Source organism: Pseudochaenichthys georgianus, chromosome 4, assembly GCF_902827115.2.
Source record: "Pseudochaenichthys georgianus chromosome 4, fPseGeo1.2, whole genome shotgun sequence".
Taxonomy (NCBI): domain Eukaryota; kingdom Metazoa; phylum Chordata; class Actinopteri; order Perciformes; family Channichthyidae; genus Pseudochaenichthys; species Pseudochaenichthys georgianus.
In genome coordinates, this window is record NC_047506.1 from 10,967,598 (window position 1) to 10,981,093 (window position 13,496).

General features: G+C 44.0%; 2 protein-coding genes across 3 annotated transcripts; one reads left to right on the forward strand and one right to left on the reverse strand.

Moving 5' to 3' along the window:
* Window positions 1–91: 91 nt before the first annotated feature.
* Window positions 92–13,494, forward strand: ppat (phosphoribosyl pyrophosphate amidotransferase). The gene is made up of 11 exons (XM_034080318.2): window positions 92–657; window positions 6,051–6,117; window positions 6,547–6,753; window positions 7,023–7,135; window positions 7,217–7,359; window positions 7,548–7,614; window positions 7,704–7,855; window positions 8,401–8,528; window positions 8,644–8,865; window positions 9,086–9,206; window positions 12,387–13,494. Exons 1-11 carry the CDS (start codon window positions 530–532, stop codon window positions 12,560–12,562), a joined length of 1,524 nt encoding a protein of 507 aa, XP_033936209.1. The 5' UTR covers window positions 92–529; the 3' UTR covers window positions 12,563–13,494.
* On the reverse strand, window positions 1,257–5,668 carry LOC117444932 (uncharacterized). Of its 2 annotated transcripts, none has more exons than XM_034080317.1 (6): window positions 5,200–5,668; window positions 4,516–4,980; window positions 4,065–4,124; window positions 3,355–3,981; window positions 2,044–2,121; window positions 1,257–1,733 (listed from the first exon to the last, which is right to left on the reverse strand). In XM_034080317.1, exons 1-6 carry the CDS (start codon window positions 5,594–5,596, stop codon window positions 1,498–1,500), a joined length of 1,863 nt encoding a protein of 620 aa, XP_033936208.1. In that variant the 5' UTR covers window positions 5,597–5,668; the 3' UTR covers window positions 1,257–1,497. The 2 variants fall into 2 exon arrangements, with proteins under 2 accessions (XP_033936208.1, XP_033936207.1); XM_034080316.1 differs by having other exon boundaries at window positions 2,035–2,121.
* Window positions 13,495–13,496: the final 2 nt, after the last annotated feature.

The following is a 13,496-nucleotide window of genomic DNA, read 5'->3' on the forward strand; positions in this document are numbered from 1 at the left end:
ACCAATCACATCCCTTTGCTTAGCAAGACAACCAATCACAGCAGCGCGATGCTCAACACGTGGGGGGGGGGAATGCTAAAACCCCAAATACTTGCAAGTAGAAGTTTTTTGCAGTTTATCCACTAAACTGCCCGCATTTTCTCTTTGACAAGCAGATTGATTTTTATCAGAGAACGTTATCAAGAGAGAATAACCCACCGCTCGACATAATCGATCATTTAGATGAGTTTGTGGCACTCAATGTAAACACCACGTGTTTCCGCGTGTGTTTGATAGATCGCGTGATCGATGTATCTTATAATATCAGCTACTGTTGCATGTTTCTGCTAAAACTGCACTAAGTGATTTCCTTGTCAAAAAGTTTGTATTCACAACTCGTGATTCCGCTTCAACAATGTCAGCTGAGTTAATGTGGCTTTAACAAACAACGGTACACGTGTTCGTTCAATGCTATCAGAACTGGTGTAGGAAAACGCAAGAGACTTGTTAACCACCCGGTTACCGGAGGACCGAGACTCACGAAGGCCTGATGGAGTTTGAGGAGAACGGTATCGGGGAGGAGTGCGGGGTTTTCGGCTGTGTGGCGGCCGGAGAGTGGCCCACGCAGCTGGAGGTGGCTCAGGTCCTAACTCTGGGACTGGTGGCGCTACAGCACAGGTAAGCTACAGAAAGGTGTGTGTGTGTGTGTGTGTGTGCGTGTAACTTGTGTAATGTGAAAATAATGCAAAACCACTCCGTATAAAGTTAAGTTAAAAAACAAAATAAGAAGCTTATAAGCTACAGCAAACTAAATAAACAACTTAAAGGTCCCATGTCATGGCCATTTCTACTGATCATAATTCCATTGTTGAGGTATACTAGAATAGATTTACATTGTTCAATGTTCCAAAATCACATTGGTTTCTCATACAGAATCTCCGTATAGTATGTGTATTCACACACTATGTATGTCTATCGATCTATCGAAGTTAAAGTAGGCTTTTTTCAATACCACACTGAAAAGTCAACATTTCTTCAGTAAACTTAGCCAAAGTGATCAGTAATATATCTACTATAAGTAGCTACATAAAGTTAATCACAAACTAAATATTTGGTAACAGAATCACTAAAATACTATAGGATGTGGAGATGTGCAAATAACCTATTAAATGATCTGCTGTTGAATGTATTGTCTATACAAATTCCAGTGTAAGAAAAACAAGCCCATACAGATATCTTCAAAGTGTTTTTTAAATTCCACAAAAAAAAGTCCGAAACAGTTATGTAGTTACTCAAATTGCAGAAGAGCAACACATTATCAAATGTGATATGTTTGGTTTGGCATAATTTCTTGAAAAATTACTAGTGCAATTACTTCTTAATATAATTTCCTGTCGTTAAACTAATTGACAAGAGGTTGCAGCTTTTATAAGATGACGTACAATCTCTTTTATAAGACAGAAATGAACTGTATAATCTGATTTTCTCACAGCTCAGCAGCATCGTGTCTTTAAACTCCTACAGTATGTTAAGGAATAATGTCTTTAGTTTACCTTGGTTGCAACATGTTTTTTGTACTGTATCACATGTGTGAGTATGTGTTACCTCTCTCTGTGGGGATGGATTAGGTGAGGCTATTGAACAGACTGAATTGATCTTCATTATCGGGATGTGATCCTGCTCTTCTTTACATCCAGCCTCCATGTTATCACATCCAGTGACCCGTTTTTTGACTGGTGTCTGGAGTGTGAAGTCTGAAAAAGAAACGAATACAATCAGATTGTTATCCTTGAATTATATGGATGCTGTTATTTGTTTTTTTTAAAGTTTTGCTTATACAATATTTAACATTCTCATGGACGAGCAATGTTTCTGTTTCTTTTGGTCTGACAGCCATCATGAGTTGTGCGTCCTGTCAGTAGTTACAAAAGTACCCTTATCTAAAATGTAATTACGTGGCTCCACGGCAAATCATGTTACCCAATCAGAAATACAAAGACTTCTTTCAAGTGTGGACATCATGCGACTTACAAAGTGACTTAAAGAGGGAGGCACATTTCAAACCTTGATCCACAGCTTTCCTCTTCACCCTTCTGTTTGCTGAATAGATAACTTCTGTCTTTACACGCGTTTCACAAGAGCCTGCAAACAAAATACATTCTCAGTTACCATACATTCTTTACTAGCAAAACAAACTCTTTTTTGTTGTCTATTTTCAATGTATTTAAATGATTTTAGATATAAGATAAATAGCCATGCAGACAGTTGTGTTGGTTAGGCATTGCGAAGATTTATTTTCCTCATCTTGTACATGCAATATAAACGATTGCCAAGGCTGTGCCCGTAGGGGAAAATAAATCTAGTCAACACTTGGTCTGAGCAGAAATGTTTATCAGAAATTCGAGTAATCCAACCCTTTTAAAAATGCCACTTATTGGTTGAAGATTGGGAGATCATACATAAGATATGTTAAAGGTCACATGTCATGGCCATTTCCACTGATCATAATTCCATTGTAGAGGTATACTAGAATAGATTTACATTGTTCAATGTTCCAAAATCACATTGGTTTCGCATCCAGCATCTCCGTAAAGTATGTGTATTCAGCAGTATTCACTCTCTCCACTAAACGGCTCGTTGCAGCTCTTGCCCCCCCTCCCTGTGAGCCCAGTGTGCTCCGATTGGTCGGGACGTTGTGAATCGCGCTGAGCTCCGTGGAGGTGTGATGTCCTTGTTTAGCGATACACAGGGAAACACAGCCAAACTCACCCTGAGCACACACAAAGTCACAGCGAAGTAAAAACAATAAGTGTGGCTTGATATTGAGAAAGAAAAAGGTTGATAAACGCTGTGAGAATGGGTCTGCAGAGAATTTCGCCGTGATCCCAACTGTCTGTTATCAGCCTGCAGCCAGGGAGGAGAGATCAGCAGAGCTGCATGCACTAGTGTGTGAGGAAGTCCGTGGATTGGTCAATTTGGACCAATCAGCGGGGGCTTAACGTAACGGATCCACGGATTGGTCCATTTAGTTCCGGGGACGACATGACATCATGATGTCCCCGGAAGAATCAAATGGACAATGACGTATCTCCAACGAGGCGTTTTGGGGAGGTATTTTCTGTGTTAGAGTTTACTCGCTACAGGGTGTACTTTGAGGGTTTTGACTCTGCACACCGTTTACATGCATAAAAACCTTCATAACACACAAGAGGACGGGTAATAACCGGAAAAGCATGACATGTCACCTTTAAATCAAAACAAAGCTTGTAGGTTTAATGATGTGTCCGTGGTAATTGATAGCAGACAGCTATATGTGAAATGTTTACATCAAACATCTGGACACTAAACGTGAATAGTTAATGATATTTGGCTCACTCATTAATCTGTGCTGTTGATCAAAGCGTAGCTCCTGGAGTGCATGCAGCCTCAGTTCTTCGTGGTTCGGTGTCACATCGAAGCACATAGATGCGATCGTATCAGAACCACATGCTCGGTCCTCAGTTCCTCCTGCCATTGTGGTCACTGCGTTCATCTTTCTCAAATACACATCTACATGATTGTTCTCCTCACGGACCCCCAACATCGTGAGTCTGTCTGATTCTGCCTGGTGGTCCGCAGTTCCTGTGTTCTCCTGTGGTGAGCCATCACTTGTGCGATTCATAATGGCATCCACCTCATCGTAGAACCTCATAAGGCGCCTAGGGTCAGCTTCTTCACCCTTCCCTCTCTGAAGGGAGCGGTAAAGGTACTTGAGGTTTTTGTACTTGGTGTGGCACTGCTTCCAGTCCCGCTCAATGCCTTGCTGCATTAACCTGTTGGAGATCTGGACAAAGATGTCTCTCTTTCTAGTCGAGCTCTCCAGCTGTTTGCACACTCGCTCATCGGACCAGACTTGAATGAGCGCTCGCACCTCCTGGTCACTCCAGTTTCGGCCCGTGTCCGACACCGTGACTACGTGGAACTGCTCAGAGCTGGACGGATCTGTGAGTGCAAGATGGGCATCTGGGGAGAATAGAAAACGATTAAAGAAAGAAAAGATTACATATACTTTCAACTGCTCTTGTTATTCACATGGCGTACTGTACCTGTTCCTCTCCATCTTGCTTCCATGTCTCCATCAATATCATAATCATCACTGTTTTCATCTGAAAATAAGATAATTTGAGAAATTGATTGTTCTTTTAGCTTTAATTACAATACGACCAATTACACTTAGGGCTGCTCAATTAATCGTATTTTAATCGCAATTCCGATTTTGGCTTGCAACGATTATGAAAACAACATAATCAAAATAAAACGATTATTTTCTTTTATTTATTTGTATTGGTTTTTCAGTTGAATCATACTTAAAGTTCAGGGTAATCAACTGTTAAAAACATACTGTTCACGTTTTTTTTTTTCAATAAATGAATGTTTTCAAAGTAAATGGATAATCGTTTTTAATAATCGTGATATCAATTATTGACCAAAATAATCGAGATTATGATTCTTGCCATAATCGAGCAGCCCTAATTACACTGCAGACTGAATACACACCATCGTCAATTTCAATCACAACTTCACTTTGTGAGGCCGATGTCTGTTGCCTCCCAATTTCTCCCTCATACAACCTCTTCTGCATCTCCATGGTCCCGTTTTCCAGTCCCCGGTCCAGTAGAATTGCCTCCACCTCATCAAAGAACTTCATGTATTTCCCCGGGCCTCCTGCGCCGCTGCCTCCAACAGCGTGAGCGCTTTTGGCAGTCTTGTAATCATATTTCAAGTTCTTGTATTTAGTTCGACATTGTTTCCAGTTGCGTACCACCCCAAAGTTTCTCTGCATCTGACGGGCCATCTCCTGGAAGATGGATTTGTTGCGTAGCGTGCACTTCAAGCGCTCCCGAATGTGCCGGTCAGCCCAGACGCATAGCAGCGCTCCCACCTCATCGTCCGTCCAGTGGCGCCCGCTCTCTTCAGCCACACTCGCAGTGTAAGGAGTCCGATGGATTAGACTCTTGGTACCTGTACACAAATTCACAAACTGTTATCTTTTTTTTGATTAAAAACTAATTCATCACATTTATTTTTTTACTTTTAATCTAACTTTAGATTGTGTTTCAAATGTTTAGAGCAGGCAACAGTTTGACTGACATGCTTGTTTTATCGCTCAGTTGATTTAAAATACTAAAATGTTGAGGTCATGATCATCTGCGCTTCAGTTGGGGTTGATCCTACATTTACCTTCCTGTATTGGGATAGTGACTGAGGGATGGTAGATTCCTCTTTGATTACCCACATCTTCCTCCTCTTCCTCCCAGCTGTCCTCTGGCCTTGCATCCACTCCTGGGTTGTAGTTTGCTGAGGTGCCTGCTGCTGCGTCTGGCTTCCTGCTCTGGAGTCCCAGGCTCCTGCACTTGGCCTGACACTCCCACCAACTGCGCGCAACACTGAGCCTCCTCAGACGCTCTGAAATCAGCTCAAATGTGGCTCTGCTCTCTGCTACGTGCTGAGCTCCCACCTCGTCCCACACTGTCATGAGAGCCAGCACCTCTGCCTCCCCCCACTGCCTCTCCACCGAGCCTTTTTCCTCTGCCACCTCCCTATCACCTCCTCTTTGTCTCTCTGCTCCTCTCTCCATGTTTGAGCTGACCTGGAAACGCTTTCTTTTCCCCAATCCGTCTTTCTCTGCTGCCCGGTTCCCCAGGCAACCAGGCGGTTAAGCCTGAAAGCAACGCCTCCATGCTGAAAAGCTGCATCACCACTGGCTTAAGCTGTGTGCCGAGGGGGCGGGACCAACTGTAATCCGAGAAGCAGCTTGGTATACAGGCTGAATCTGCAGCAAGGCGGCTCTCCGTATATGGCATCTCCACAGTGGAGAAGCAGACGTTTCTGTTTTTGTCGGTTACCCACTCCTGCTTTATTTTGCTTATAAAAACCAGTTTGGTTTGCCTCAAGGCTCATATTTAGGTTGATAATCGAGCATGTTTTGACTTGCAAAAATACACTGAGGGATCATTCATTGTAAAACTGACTTTCTACTGATATATTTACACTGTTTTAAATTGTACATGTGATTGTTTGTGTCTACTCAGGGGTCAGGAAAGTGCCGGGTTTGTCGTGAGTAATGGAGCCAGTCCGCCTACATACACGACCCACAAGGTAACATTGGTTATAATCAGAAGCTTATGAACAAACCAGCACAGTGTGAGTTCAACTCGCATTGTTAAAAAAACAGGAAACATTTAATCTACTTTTCATTAAATCTACTTTTCATATGTATATAAAGATTGTCACAAACATATACACAAAATGACAATGATTTATCTTATTATACAATTTAATTGATCTTGCTGTGATTTATGTAAGCACCATTATACACCAAAGCCAATTTCTTCTTTGTGTTAACCTACTTGGCAATAAAACCAGATTTTGACCTTCTTGGTTGATTATGGTTGTGCTGGTTTGTCCATCAGATTGTGACCTGGCTTTCCACTCTACAACATTATGGCTGCACAACACTATGAACCTTTATTGTTAGTTGTGTCACTGAAAACATCTCACCAATTCCTCGTGTTTTTCTTTTTCTAGGGAATGGGATTAGTGAGCACTGCTTGCCCTCCAGAGGCTCTTCTGAAACTGCGCTCTGGTAACCTGGGTATTTGTCACACTCGCTATTCAACTACTGGGTTCTCAGAGCTGCAGAACTGCCAGCCCTTTGTGGTGGATACACTGCACGGCCAGATCGCAGTAGCACACAATGGAGAGCTGGTTAATGCTCTTGCCCTGCGGACAAAGGTGAGGATGGCCCCTTAACTCACTTAAACTGTTATTTATCAATGGCCCTTCCTAGGTCACCGAAATAAAATCTTTGTTGAAGGAAAAAACAAGGCCTTTATATACAATGTTTCTTAAAACTATTTAATCCATCAGTGTTATTGTGCGTCATAACTTTATTTAAAATATGAACAAATACATGTGCGTGAAATAACACTTGTTTAACAGTATTGTCTGAATCTCTATCCATATATTTTCTCTGAATCGATCATTGTGAATTTGCTGTGTAGGTAATGCGTCACGGAGTGGGCCTCTCCACCAGCTCAGACAGTGAGCTCATCACCCAGCTGCTGGCACTGACTCCACCTATGGAGGAGCGGGACGCACCAAACTGGGTCGCCAGGTCAGTGTTTGGACTCCATGCTGGATAAATGCAACAAAAGCAAATATCCCATTTGATTTAACTTTTTTTTTTTTTTTCTAGAATTAAAAATCTGATGAGTGAGACCCCTACATCGTACTCACTGCTGGTGATGTTCAAAGATGTTATCTATGCGGTGCGTGACCCTTACGGAAATCGCCCCCTCTGCATTGGACGGATTGTTCCCGTCTCTAAGCTGCACTCAGGTATTCAGATTCTGTGACCGTCACAACAGAGACACTGCATGTTTGTCCGAAAAAGACCCTAACTACTACTACTGATCAACACAGGACATCAAAGGAGCTTATCAGTCCTCAGAGCATTATTTCGACAGAGGTCAGAAGTGTAAAGTTGTGGATGATTAACGTCATTCTTTTTTTCTGGTCCGGTGCAGGAGAGGAGGACACCGAGGGCTGGGTCGTGTCATCAGAGTCCTGCAGCTTCCAGTCCATCGGAGCCAAGTCAGTTCTTGCCTCACATGTCATATCTTCTGCATTACAATAGAAGTGTTGTGGGTTTTGACCATTTCTATCTCATTTCTGGTTCTCAGGTATTACAGAGAGGTCTTACCAGGAGAGATAGTGCAGATATCCAAACACGGAGTCAAGTCTCTGAGTGTCGTCCCGCGCCCTGAGGGAGACCCCCCCGCCTTCTGCATATTTGAATATGTTTACTTTGCCAGACCGGACTCTATTTTTGAAGGTTTGAATATTTGTTATGGACCATTATTTATAGCTCAATTTCTCTTTTGTTTTTTATTCTTAAAATATAGAGAATATGCTAACCTCCTTATGTATGCCCTTTGAAAAAGATTGACATATATTGAAAACATTGATATTGTTAGTTATGTGAAAGAACAACACAAGAGAAGAACATATATAAGACATGTATTAGAAATATCTGCGTCATCTCAAAACAGATTACCCATAAAACAATACAACTGATTAAATTACTGTAAATATCATGTAGATCAAATAAAGTGTAAAGGATTTCACTTGTGGGGTATACATAGGCTAAATAAAACACAGATTCTAAATATGGTATGTTAAATAAAAAATAGTTTTTGGAATTAAAATGTATGTTGAACAATGATATTATATATATAATCTTTTGAATAATTGAATCACAGACCATGAATAACTGCTTCAGACCTCTCTGGTCTGAACTATTTAACTTGTGTCAATTATTGGAATACTTTGTGTGTATTAAGTGTTGCATAGTGAGTATTTCCTACCTCTTTGCTGCAGGGCAGATGGTGTACACCGTCAGACAGCGCTGTGGTCGTCAGTTGGCCATCGAGGCTCCAACCGACGCAGACGTGGTCAGCACTGTGCCAGAGTCTGCAACTCCTGCCGCCCTGGGCTACGCTCAGCAGGTCTGTGTACAAGCTGTCTGCTCAAACTGTGTAAAGAAATGCTGTACGACACCCACCTCCTGATTTACATCTGTCCTTACAACACTTTGTATCTCTTCTTTTCCCCCTCTCACAGTCTGGGCTGCCATACGTAGAGGTTCTGTGTAAGAACCGCTACGTCGGGAGGACGTTTATTCAACCGAATACCCGCTTGAGGCAGCTAGGAGTTGCCAAGAAGTTTGGGGCTTTGACCGACAATTTTGCTGGGAAGCGGGTGGTGCTCATTGACGACTCCATCGTGAGAGGCAACACCATCTCCCCCATTATAAAACTGCTGAAGGAGGCCGGTGCGACGGAGGTGAGTTGACTTGAGATGTCACACACACTCCTGTCTATATGCTGATACGACACACTCAATGTTTTAATGGGGGTTGATCTGTGGGCAGGACAATGATCAAAAGCAAAAACTTAAAAACACAAGAAATGCACATGCCGCTTAACACTTTAGGTGAAGTTAAGAGGGTCTTCCAACTAACTCACCCGGACCAAAGTCTGACCTTTCATTTTATCATTGACAGGTTCACATCAGGGTTGCCTCTCCACCGATCAGATACCCCTGCTACATGGGCATCAATATTCCCACCAAGGAGGAGCTCATCGCTAACAGGCCCGAGTTTCAGGACATTGCCGGATACATTGGTAAGAACTAATATAACTCATACATCTGTCTGGCAAAGTTGTACAATTTATTAAAATAAATAAAAAAGGTTTTTGACAGTTTTTATATCGGGGCCAAATTATTCTAGTTGTAAAAGTACTGTACTCAAATACGGATCCATGGTACTTGAGTATTTCCATTTTCGGCAACTTAATACTTCCACACACTTCTTTACATTTCAGAAGGAAATATTAGATACAAGTTTTCCTTCTACTCATAGTTGAAGTGTTCTGTGTTGAAAAACTATCCTACATAAGCTATAAAAAAAAACTAAAGGAGCATGCTGCAGAAATGCTATTCCAAAAGCATCATGTATAACATTCAAGCACTGACATGGAACATACAACAAGTTCATTTAGCTGATAATACTTAATAATTCTTAAAGGTGGGGTATGTAATTTATTTCAGAAACACTTTTTGTCATATTCAATGGAATGCTCGTCACATTCCGATAGCAATGAATATGAAGTGCTTTGACAATGCATACATAACAAAATGTAATCTGTGGAAGCCGTGGTGCTGTAAGAAGCACGACCAATCATTTTAGTCGGCCCGGCTAAAGTAACTGGATGGCCTACCTGCCTGTCAGCCTTCCATCGGTGCACAAACTTATCTCGTGCCCTCTTCTTCTTCTTTCGTATAACGTTAGATGTCCAACTCGGTGTCGTGTAGCCATGCCCGCATCTCTGGTCCTAGGTCGAAGAGGCTGGCTTCCGAGGGTGGTCTATATAAGGGGCAGATGGTGATTATATGGACAGCGGTCTGCTCAGGGTCACCGCACTCGCATGCCGCACTGTCCGCCAAGCCCCACGTCTTCATCGTGGTTTTAAAGCGACCGACCCCAGTTCGTAGACGGTTTAGAGTGGTCCACTGCCGGCGCGGTAGGTCGTCTCCTCCAATGGTGCCATCTCCTGGGTCCCAGATGTAACGGTGGATTCGGGAGGGCCCGGCTGACACCCACTCCTGCTTCCAAGCTGCTGCCAACCATGCATCTCTGGAGATGTCCTCAGAGGTGGAGTTGAGCATCTCTTGAGCTGCTATGTTGTAGGGGTGGCGGGACTTGAGTCTGTTTGGAGGTGCTGGAGTTATTGTGGTGTGGTGCAGGATGTGCCAGACATACTTTTGTGCCCTCCTGGCCAGGGCGAGGGTGGCAGCCTCCCGTCGGAGGCCGGCCGGTGCTATTCCCGCAAGGACTGGCAAGAGGGACACAGGGGTAGGCTTTAAGCATCCAGTTATTATTCTGAGGGAGGTATTGATAGCCACGTCGACCTTTTTCGCATGAGGGCTTCTGCTCCAGACTGGGGCGCAGTATTCGGCTGCAGAGAAGACCAGGGCTTGAGTGGATATTCGCAGCGTCTTAGCGGAGGCTCCCCAGGTTGTTCCAGCGAGGCGGCGGATCAGCGCGACCCTGGATGTCACCTTGGCCTTGACTTCTTCCAGGTGTTTATTAAAGGACAATGTCCGATCCAGACGCACTCCAAGATACTTCGGGGCTTGCTGGACCTCCAGACATTTGTTGTCAACGCGCACCTCAAGTTCCCTCTTGGCTTCTCTGGTGCTAAGGTGGTATGCCGCTGCGACTGTTTTCCCGACGCTGAGCTGTAGGCGCCACCTTCGGAGGTATGCTACTAGTGTGCCCATGTCTTCGTTAAGACCCTCTTCCATCGCCTTCCACGTTGGTCGGCTCAGCATGATGGCAAGATCGTCTGCGTAGCCATACTTTCTGGATGTTGTATCAGGTAGGTCGTGGATGTAAATATTGAACAGCATCGGCGAGAGAACAGACCCCTGCGGTACCCCGTTCTTCAGTCTTCTGAGCCTACTGCACTGGCCATTGCTGGTCTGGAGGATAAAGCTACGGTTGGAAAGAGTCTCCATGATGAACTTCACCATGTGGCGGTCCGGTATTGTCCTCAGCAGCTTCAGGTGGAGTCCCCGGAGCCACACAGTGTCATATGCAGCAGTCAGATCCAAATACACTACCCCAGCTTTCTCATTGGCCTGGAAGCTGTCCTCGATGTCCTGGCAGAGTAGTGTTACCTGGTCTGCTGTTGATCTTCCACGACGGAAACCAGCTTGTTCCCGTGGGAGCTGGGAGTCCACCACTGGCTCGATGCGGCTATGGATCATCCTCTCCAAGATCTTAAATGGGACACAGAGCAATGAGATTGGTCTGTATGACTTGGGGTCTTCTGCAGATTTATTTGGCTTTGGCAGAGCTATGACAGAGGCACGGCGCCAAGTCTTTGGGAGCTTTAATCTCTGGTAGCATGATGTGTAGAAAGCACAGAGCCAGCCAGATGTTGTTGAGCTCTGGTGGATGACGAACTCCGGGTGGATGTTGTCACGGCCAGGGGATTTGCCTGGCTTGAGCTTGCTCATGGCCTCACTGAGTTCCTCTGCTGTGAATTCTCCCGAGAGGTTGGAATCGACACTGGCCGCTCCCGAGATGCAAGACACCTCACGCGATGTCAGTCGGGCAAAGGCTTTGTCAGCATCCGGGAAGCGGCCGTTCTTCATGAGCTGGGATGCGATGGCGTTTGCTGTGACTGGGCAGCTGTGGGGTGTTGTATTTCTGCCTGTGAGCTGGTTGATGGTCTGCCACGCCTTGCGACTAGAATGGGTGAAGTCGATTGATTCAACGACCTCTGTCCATCTGGCCCTGCGGGTGATATCTAGCTTCTTGAGCAGTGCTGCTGCAGTCACATCCACCTCTTCTCTGGAGCTAGCCCTCTGGTGGTCACACAGAAGGTGGCTGCATTCCTCGTCCCAACCCGGGATGTAACCCTCATTGGTCATGTGCGCATCCTGTGTGTTGGAGGAGGGGCTCTGTAAGGAAGTGGCAGATTTTTTCCGTTTGTGTATTTTCAAATTCTTGCGCACTCGAGCTGGTTTCTCCAAAATGACCTACCCCACCTTTAAGTGGAAACCTTATGTTTCATGTGGAACCTATATGCTGCAGGTCTCCCTTGAAAAAGAGATCTATGATCTCAATGGGACCAATCTGGTTAAATAAAGGTTTGAAATGAAATGAAAAGAATAAGTGATGTTTTGAATGCAGGACATCACATTTTTAAGTTTTTGTGCCATCTTCCCACTTGATCTTTACTGCCTCATTGTGTCTTTAGTTCATCTCTTAAACACTTGAACTGTTTGTGTAGGTGCTGCCAGTGTTAAGTATCTCACTGTGGAGGGCCTGGTGTCCGCGGTTCAGGAGGGAATCGCCTCCCTGAAGGAGAAGGACGAGATGATCAGCACCAGCAACACGTCCGGCAAGAGAGTGGGCCACTGCACCGCCTGTCTGACCGGGAAGTACCCGGTGGAGCTGGAGTGGTAACGCCATGACGTCGAGCGACTGCAGCAGCTCTGTGGCTGTACTGTGGGCTCCTAGTACTGCTGATGCATGTAAATGAAATCTCTGTGGACTGGAAAAGTGTTCAAGGATTTCAATACTGCTATCTGGGACACTAAAAGATGTATTGTAGACAAACGGCGTATTCTTTCTCTACAGAGTGTCATTGTCCTGCTCAGATGCCGTCATCTAACCTTATAATTTGGATGTTTTGAGGTGAGATTGTATGAGTTACTTAAACAGGACAGGTGCATTTCCTGATTGCATCCAGCATGCCCCAAAATTGGACAAGTAATTGCATGTTCTGGTCAGCAGCCAAAATGCATTTAAGCCACCTAAAACCTGTGGCATACACATGACTACATATAACAGCTGCAGTTCCCCCTCAGAAAAGGCTGTCTTACTGCAAGGTAATATGTTGAAAATATTGTCAATAATATGGCTAAAGTATACTTTTGTCCCCAGCAGTACAATGCTTTGACTTTTCTGCAAACTGAGGACATGCAGACAGTTATATTGTGTATACACCGGCTGAAGTAGCTCATACAACCTTCACATCTAAACTCTTCCTTATGTTGAAAATGTTACTTTGGATAACCTCCACTACTGAGTCTCTCCTTGCTGCAGTTTAGTCTGTTTACTTCCCTCATGTCATTATTTGTTTTTGAAAGTTACCATGTAAATGAATTTTTCGTAAAAGTCTTTATACTAGTTTTTACATTCCATGTGAAAAAAGTGCACATGGCTCATGACCAAAAGAGAAAACTCTTTATTTTATCACGTTTATGACTTTCTCCTTTTGCCTGAAATTAACCATGCTTTTCTTTTCTTTTCTTTTCGTCTGACTGTTCGATATTTTTGTCTAAACTTTAAAACGTGCATGAATATAATGGAAAGTTTAATAAACACAATAACTGCA

Bases quoted from the DNA above. Each gene is read 5' to 3' on its own strand.
- ppat (XM_034080318.2), top strand. From the start codon at position 530: ATGGAGTTTGAGGAGAACGGTATCGGGGAGGAGTGCGGGGTTTTCGGC. The intron at 658-6,050 runs GTAAGCTACAGA...GTGTCTACTCAG, and splicing joins CTGGTGGCGCTACAGCACAG to GGGTCAGGAAAGTGCCGGGT. The intron at 7,360-7,547 runs GTATTCAGATTC...GGTCCGGTGCAG, and splicing joins CGTCTCTAAGCTGCACTCAG to GAGAGGAGGACACCGAGGGC.
- LOC117444932 (XM_034080316.1), bottom strand. From the start codon at position 5,596: ATGGAGAGAGGAGCAGAGAGACAAAGAGGAGGTGATAGGGAGGTGGCA. The intron at 4,981-5,199 runs GTAAATGTAGGA...ATTTGTGTACAG, and splicing joins CACTATCCCAATACAGGAAG to GTACCAAGAGTCTAATCCAT. The intron at 4,125-4,515 runs GTGTGTATTCAG...TCTTATTTTCAG, and splicing joins TGTGATTGAAATTGACGATG to ATGAAAACAGTGATGATTAT.